The sequence below is a fragment of the Phoenix dactylifera genome, chromosome 11 (assembly GCF_009389715.1).
Source record: "Phoenix dactylifera cultivar Barhee BC4 chromosome 11, palm_55x_up_171113_PBpolish2nd_filt_p, whole genome shotgun sequence".
Taxonomy (NCBI): domain Eukaryota; kingdom Viridiplantae; phylum Streptophyta; class Magnoliopsida; order Arecales; family Arecaceae; genus Phoenix; species Phoenix dactylifera.
Window position 1 is genome coordinate 23158594 of NC_052402.1, and position 7799 is coordinate 23166392.

General features: G+C 35.4%; 1 protein-coding gene across 2 annotated transcripts; it reads left to right on the forward strand.

The window, feature by feature from the left end:
- Window positions 1-445: 445 nt before the first annotated feature.
- Window positions 446-6172, forward strand: LOC103695731 (GDP-mannose 3,5-epimerase 2). Of its 2 annotated transcripts, none has more exons than XM_008777124.3 (7): window positions 446-561; window positions 1689-2110; window positions 4399-4492; window positions 4595-4724; window positions 4875-5007; window positions 5336-5543; window positions 5644-6157. In XM_008777124.3, the coding sequence occupies exons 2-7, from the start codon at window positions 1695-1697 to the stop codon at window positions 5803-5805; spliced, it is 1143 nt and encodes a 380-aa protein (XP_008775346.1). In that variant the 5' UTR covers window positions 446-561; window positions 1689-1694; the 3' UTR covers window positions 5806-6157. The 2 variants fall into 2 exon arrangements, with proteins under 2 accessions (XP_008775346.1, XP_008775347.1); XM_008777125.3 differs by having other exon boundaries at window positions 462-561; window positions 1694-2110; window positions 5644-6172.
- The last annotated feature ends 1627 nt before the right edge of the window (window positions 6173-7799 follow it).

Sequence of the window (7799 nt, forward strand, 5' to 3'; positions counted from 1 at the left end):
TTTTCTCTGACCTAGAGAGCATTTCTAAAGTGGTTGGCCACATACAGACCATCTAGTCTGCATTCTGTTGGTCTTTTTATAGACATGCTTAGCCTGAAATATCACATCATTGCTATAGATCATGGTTCGGATGTCTTTAAGCAAGGAATGACAACCAGCAATATTGTCCATGCTTTTTTTGAATCCAGCCTTTAACTACAGCCGAATTATTCTCAAACAATACCATTCTAGCCTATAAAGCCTGCCGAGCATTGTGCAGCCCGGCGCACGCCCCATTTGGCTTTCCACTCTGGTCTCTCTAAGATGTACAGAAACTAAAAAAAAAAAAAAACGTAAAGGTCAGAGAGTGAGAGAGAGGGGAGAGAATGGTAAAAAATAAATAATAGGAGAATGGAAAACGACTTGTACTAAAAAAACTTTACTTATAAATTTTTCTTACCTCAACCGCACAACTATAAAGGCAGGAAGAGAGGGCTAAAGGGCTCCGGTTGCCTTCCGAGATCCCTCTAAGCCGCTGTCTCTCGTCTCCAACTCTTTGGTATTCCATTCCATCTCTCTAAGGTAAAGCGGTTTCGACCTCTCTAGGTTTCAATGCATTGAAGATTTTGTGACGATGTGTTTATTTGCTGACAAGGATCAAAATGGCTTTTTTTTTTTCTTTAAAAATTTTCTTCTTCTTCCCCTGTTCAGGATTGGGGATTATAAGGAGTCTTCGCTTTTGGTTATATTTAATTTTGGTTTTTCCTGTTGATTATAATTGTTCTATCTTGGTTTTTTTGAATTTTCGGCTGGGTCAGAAAGTCCTAAACATGTGTGTTTTTTTTTTTTTTTGATTTTGGGTAATTTTGTTTTCTTGTTTAAATTCTTCATGTTTGTCTAATATATAAGTTGGAAGTTCTCTCTTATATTTTCCTTAAATCCATTGATCGTATTTGATAGAAAAGCTAATCATTCTTTCTCCTCCTATGACTATATATCTCTTCTTCTTCTTCTTTCGCTAAAGCTGTATTTTGATGACCTTGCATGTTCTATACTTGCTCATGATCTGTGTTAAGAATGACTACGACTTCTTTCCTGCTCACTGGACATATTTCTGATAGATTTATCATCGAATTTGTTGTTTTTATAACATGTATTACGTTGTTTGTTACTTTGACCAGAAATTAGATGATAGCTGCATGAATGGCAAAAACTGATTTTTGAGTTTTATGGCATTTATTTCTAATGTGGTTTGGATTTGGTGGGTGATTTGTTTCTTTATGATTCAGGTAGTTTTATTAATTGCTTCAAGCCTATAATTGGTTCATGATGCATGGAGTGTTCTTACTTTATGAGATATGATATGGTTCCTAATGTAAAAAGATATAATTGGCATTTTTTTTTCTCCTGTCGAAATTGACTCTGGTTTTTGCTATGAGGCTTGCATAAGCTAACGTTGTATTAGTTAATTGTGCTTTTATTTCATTCTTATTCTTCAATAAAATTCGTATATGGACTTGCTGCATATAATTTTGCTAGTACGTTTTGCTCTACTAAAGTGGCTCAATTTGGAATTCTTACATGCTTGGCTTCTTTCATAATTTTAAGTTGGTTATACTTAAATTGCCTTTGCATCTTTTTCCATTTGTATATGTGGATGTCTAAGAACTTTACACGAGCTTCCATTGGAATTTCTTATTCACATATAGGGCAGAATGGGTAGTTCTGGTAATAATGGAAGTATCTATGGGGAATACACCTATGCAAACTTGGAGAGGGAGCCATACTGGCCTTCCGAGAAGCTACGCATCTCCATCACAGGAGCTGGAGGCTTCATTGCTTCCCACATCGCAAGGCGTCTGAAGAGCGAGGGGCACTACATTATTGCCTCTGACTGGAAGAAGAATGAGCACATGACCGTGGATATGTTCTGCCATGAGTTCCACCTTGTTGATTTAAGGGTCATGGACAATTGCTTGAAGGTCACTTGTGGTGTGGACCATGTATTTAATCTTGCTGCTGATATGGGAGGGATGGGTTTTATTCAGTCGAACCATTCTGTGATCATGTACAATAACACCATGATCAGTTTTAACATGCTTGAAGCTGCAAGGATTAATGGTGTGAAAAGGTATATGATTTTTATAATTACTGTTGACTTTTTGCAGGTATTAAAATTCTAGGTTTTAATGTCAAAAAATTTCATCTTTTCCAGCCAATGTATGAGAACTGCAATATTGCTTGAGTTTACACGTGGCACGTCATGCAATGAAATTCAATCTCAGCAATTGAACTATGTCTTCGCCGCTAAAAGAATGGGCTTTATAAAAATTCAATATTTCTGTGATCTACACAGAAAAGTTCAAAAAGCACCAACAAAAACAATATTTAGTTAAAAACAAAAAGTATAATGGTCATGTCAAAAGTCTAAATTATTAAATTTTTAACTGTTTTGAAATGGAACTAATTACTAATATGCAAGAAAAAAAATTACAGAAATGATTCTAGTTAGGAAATAATCAATGGAGCTGTTTGCTTTTGTGTATAATCAAAATTATCCTTATGTATGACCCGCTTTCTTTTTCACTATGTTGAATTAACTGACCCTTTTTCATAATTGTCTTGTCAATTTCAACTGCTGCATGTCATGACCGATTCATGACTCATTCCTTTTTCATGTATGCAAGCCATTGCTTAGTAATAAGTTATATATAACTTTGGTAAAATGTTCCCTTCTGTAGATAAAAAAAATTACTAGTAGTCAACAGCTTGTACTTTATTGGCGTTACTTTGATTTCTTGCTGTCTTTTATATATGTACTTGTTTCTTCTTTGGATTTTTTTTATAACTCAGTATTAGATTCTTGTTATTTTTGTTTATCTTTAATTCTACCCCTACTTTTCTAGATGTTTCAATACTGTTTATTATACGATTTCTGTAATATGATATGAAATAGGAACTTGTGTTAGGAAACAAAGAAATTGCCTGCTTTATGGTTTTCATAATAGGCAACTTGATTGTATCAATGCATGGATGCACAAAAAGATGCTAAATATGTCATAGTTAAAGGGCCATATACTCTATGTCAAAAACCAAGCCACAAAGTCTTAGTTTTATCAATACATGGTCTTTTCTTAAAATTTTAATATAGAATTATTTTCATCACCGAATGCCTTGTTGCACATTGAACATCTCATATTTTTATTTCAGGTAGTTCCATAATAAAATGTAGTTTTATTCAGATCAAGTTTACCAGGATACCTAATCTCTAAGAAAGAAATGCATGATTTTCATCTGGACATAAAAAGCAATAACATATATAATTCTATATTTGGAAAAATGGTCCAGTATACCACAGGCATGGGTGGGATGCTAGGATTTTTCTTTGAAGTTGACACTTTTTGTTGTTATAGTTTGGGCCTTAGAGATAAATCAAAATCCCTATCTAAGTCTTTCCTCTTCCCTCTTTCTTTAGGTACTTGTGAAATCAGGGTATTCTGGAGGTTTCTCCTCAGCTAAAGCCTAAACTATTGTTTTTAGACCAGGTTTGGCCATTTGCTGGGTCAAAACATTTCAATGTTTCATTTATTTCAGGTGGCTTTTAGTTTTAACGTGTCCAATTTTGAAAAAAAGCAACTTTTAGATATAAGTAAAAGAATAATCACCAATTAGAAATTAAGTAGGAGAGATAATAAATATGGAATAATGTTAGATCTATTTCAATGATTATTATGAATCAAGGTTCGTCATCTCGGTACTGGACTCCATGTCGGTACCACACTAGTGCAGTGTTGGTACGGTATGGTACAAAATTTTTTTGCGTACCGAGTATTAGTAGCCACCAGTACCCGGTACCGGTACCGAACCGGTATAGTATGGTACAGCTGGTATGACATACCTTGTTATGAATTATAATAGTTGTCCATGTTAGAGCTTCTATATTTATGTTTTTGTGAAAGTTAAAGAATTTAAAAAGCATTTATATATATCATAGAATAAAATATAAGAACCAAGCAATTAACAATTTAAAAACTAAAAATCCTCTAATGATGTCCCTAGTGTATGATGATAGATGCATTATCATTTTGATATTTTTGCCTCCGGACATAAATCTAACTATTTCAAATAAATATGTCATAAAACAAACAAAATTTTGAACCAGGTTTCTGGTTTTATTAGCTCTGTTTAACCAATAGGAAGGGTGGCGCATTCAAGAACTGGAAAAAAAACATAATCCAGACGCTCAAGTTATCCATAATCATGTATTGTTTTAGGATTTCTGTCATCCTTTCCTTTTCATGCTTATGCAGTACTGCCAAAGTTCTGTACTAAGCCTCATGATATTTTATCTTCATTTGCATGAATGCTTGCTTGTTAATAAACAATTATGAAAATAAATTGCGATATGATGGCCTGCAGGTTTTTCTATGCCTCCAGTGCATGCATTTACCCAGAATTTAAGCAGTTGGACACTAATGTGAGCTTGAAAGAATCTGATGCTTGGCCTGCAGAGGTTTGTTGATCTCAAAATGTTCGAGAATATTGGTCTGGTTAACATATTTTTTGAAGTTAACTGCATGCAGTGTTATTTATTGGATATTGATTACTAATGCAGCCTCAAGATGCTTATGGCTTAGAGAAACTTGCAACAGAGGAATTGTGCAAGCACTACACTAAGGACTTTGGTATTGAGTGTCGGATTGGGCGGTTCCATAACATCTATGGCCCTTATGGAACTTGGAAAGGTAACTTGTAAGCTTTTAATAAAATATTAAATGATCTTCCATGGCACCCCTTATGGAACTTAGAAAGGTAACTTGTAAGCTTTTAATAAAATATTAAATGATCTTCCTTGCAGCATATTCACTGTCAAGGTTTTCTTAATTGTATTCCAGGTGGGAGAGAGAAGGCCCCTGCTGCTTTCTGTAGAAAGGCAATCACCTCTACCGACAAGTTTGAAATGTGGGGAGATGGGCTGCAAACACGATCCTTCACGTTCATTGATGAATGTGTGGAAGGTGTCCTGAGGTAAACTCTTGACATCATCCTTACATATCTCTATTACTACTACTGTATATGTTGGAAAAGAAAAGATGGTTAAGAGCCGAGCAAACTTGATTTCTCTTATGAGCAAACAAAAATGAAGTCAAGAGAACTCTGGATATTCTTGTTACTTATTCAAAACTCGACACAAATTCGTATTCCTATTAGGCCCGAAATTTCTTCATGCTACAGTTCTTGCTGACCTAAATAAAGCAATAAAAGTTTTTGATGCTTTGATTCTAATAGTGCTCTTTGACAGAGCTTCCATATGGACCTTCCTAATATTTGCAAATCTATTCCTGATGGGTTTTAGATTGACAAAGTCAGACTTCAGAGAGCCAGTGAACATTGGAAGTGATGAAATGGTGAGCATGAATGAGATGGCTGAGATAGTACTCAGTTTTGAGAACAAGAAGCTGCCCATCCATCACATTCCTGGTCCAGAGGGCGTCCGTGGCCGCAATTCTGACAACACTCTGATTAAAGAGAAACTGGGTTGGGCGCCAACAATGAAACTGAAGGTACTCAGAGAATTAATCTTTTATTCAAATCTTTTGATTTCATCAGTGTCATAATTCATATTGATACTGATTATGCAAGTTTTTTCATTAAATTCCACAGGATGGTCTGAGGATTACATATTTCTGGATAAAGGAACAAATTGAAAAAGAGAAAGCTCAGGGGGCAGACTTGTCTGTTTATGGATCATCCAAAGTGGTTGGGACACAAGCACCTGTTCAACTGGGTTCGCTTTGTGCAGCTGATGGAAAGGAACGAAATTGAAGTTATTTCCAGTGGCTGTGGGGCACTGACATGATCGTCCAGGTTGAAAGGGGAGTCAAACTCTGGGCATGGATGGCGGAAATTTAGAGTGAAATGTAGTGTCTGGTTTTCACATTATTGATGCTAGTAAGTTTAAAGGATGCCTTTATTTCCATGTCATAGTGGTCTTTGGTGGTTGTGCATTCTACTGTTATTAGAGTTTATATATGACATGTATTAAAGTTGCATGCATTGTCTTTTATACAGGAGATGCAAATCCCTCTTTGTTATTCTGTTGAACTTGAATACTTGCGTCATGTATATCAGATTTCTGGCATCCTATTATAGTGAAAATTTGAGTTTTAATAATTAATGCTAATCTTTGAAATTTTGGAGCTTTGTTGTGAAGAAGAGGTCGCAGAAGTTTAAAGTAATCTTGATAGCTCTATGGGAAATTCATATTAAATAGCCGCCAAAGTGGGTTTTTGATGCATGATTACTCTGTATGAGGATTGATGTTTATTTCTTTTTGTTGTTGTTGTTTTTGTAAAACTCCTAGCTAGTTAAGAAAATCTAGAATAGCATTTGTTACACCACAACCGTAACCAGTAAGATTTATTTTGCCCTTTATTTTTCAGCTCATGATCGTTTTTGCTGTTCATTCCACAAGGATTATTTTGGCTGCCACTGCCAGTTTCTCTATATATGTTATGAAAAAAAGGGTGGTTAGACACCACCCGGTTTATCAAGAAACTATAACAAGGTCATTACATCATAAAAATTAGAAGCCCCAAGGTGATGGGACAAACAATTGAGAAAATTGCACAAACAAGTTACAATACTCTATGTAGAGGTTTCAACAGGTTCTTTAACAGATTAAACTCCCATAGCCTTCTCTTGTCATAAAGATGAGCCTAGTTCTCCACCAGATTACCATGTTCAGTTGGTCCTAGGCAAGTCTCCATTGGCGAGGAATTCTTATTCTCCATTTTGTCCATGAGGACTGCACTGCTGAGACTTTTCTATTAATATGCAGTCCATTTCCATGAAAGGGTATCACTCTACCTTTGTAAAAGAACAATTCAAGAACAAATGGTTCCCAGATTTCAAGCCATTTCCACAGAGAAATCTCTCTGCATCAACTTGTGGGTCTTTTTCCTGAGGTTGTCCCTTGTGTTTACTTTGCTGTTTAACATTGACCACTTAAAAATCTTTACTTTCTCCTGCGCAATGGTTTTCCAAAGGGCTCCTAAAATAGGGAACACACACGAAAACAATTGATAATTCTGTAAAATTCATTGCAGTTAACCTTCGGTTGCTTTCAACTCTGTTCCTTTCCCTAACAGTTTGACATGTATCTGTTACTGTACTCTATCAGGTTGTTCCTAGATCTTTATTACCTGCAATTTATTAATATCTTTCAACTAAACTCCATAAGCACAATGATTCTTCTATTCTACCATGGATGTAAGTATCTTTCAATGAAACTCCATTAGCACAATGATTCTCCTATTCTACTATGGATGCAAGTAGTTGTAATACCTTACATACTAGAAGCAAAGTGCTCTGTCACACGTACTGAAAACGAACTGGAATTCTTCATCTTTCCCAAATTCTCCACTAATCCTCCCACCAATGTGACTCTCCATGAAGTGTCTGAAGCAATTTTATTCAACTACCTGATGTTTTCAATTATGCTGTTCTTGTTCCTTAATTTAATAAAAAAACATAGCAATAAATTCTTGAAACTTAAGAATCAAAATTTGTTGTAGTGTGATACAAAGAACTGTAAACAGATGGCATTTGAACTCAGTATTTTGGCCTTAAAATGGCATTGCAATGTAGTTTAAGAGCTTTATTCTCTAAATTGGAGTGCATACTCGCCTAGGAGTTAGAACCCACAATTCCATCAGAAACTTTTATACCGTAAACTTCCCTGCTTGACATGACAACTTCCATGAGAATTGTTGTCCACATAATCCATTGTGCAGCAGCTCTGCTTTGGATGCCTATAT

Bases quoted from the DNA above. Each gene is read 5' to 3' on its own strand.
- LOC103695731 (XM_008777124.3), top strand. From the start codon at position 1,695: ATGGGTAGTTCTGGTAATAATGGAAGTATCTATGGGGAATACACCTAT. The intron at 2,111-4,398 runs GTATATGATTTT...GATGGCCTGCAG, and splicing joins AGGATTAATGGTGTGAAAAG to GTTTTTCTATGCCTCCAGTG. The intron at 4,493-4,594 runs GTTTGTTGATCT...TTACTAATGCAG, and splicing joins CTGATGCTTGGCCTGCAGAG to CCTCAAGATGCTTATGGCTT.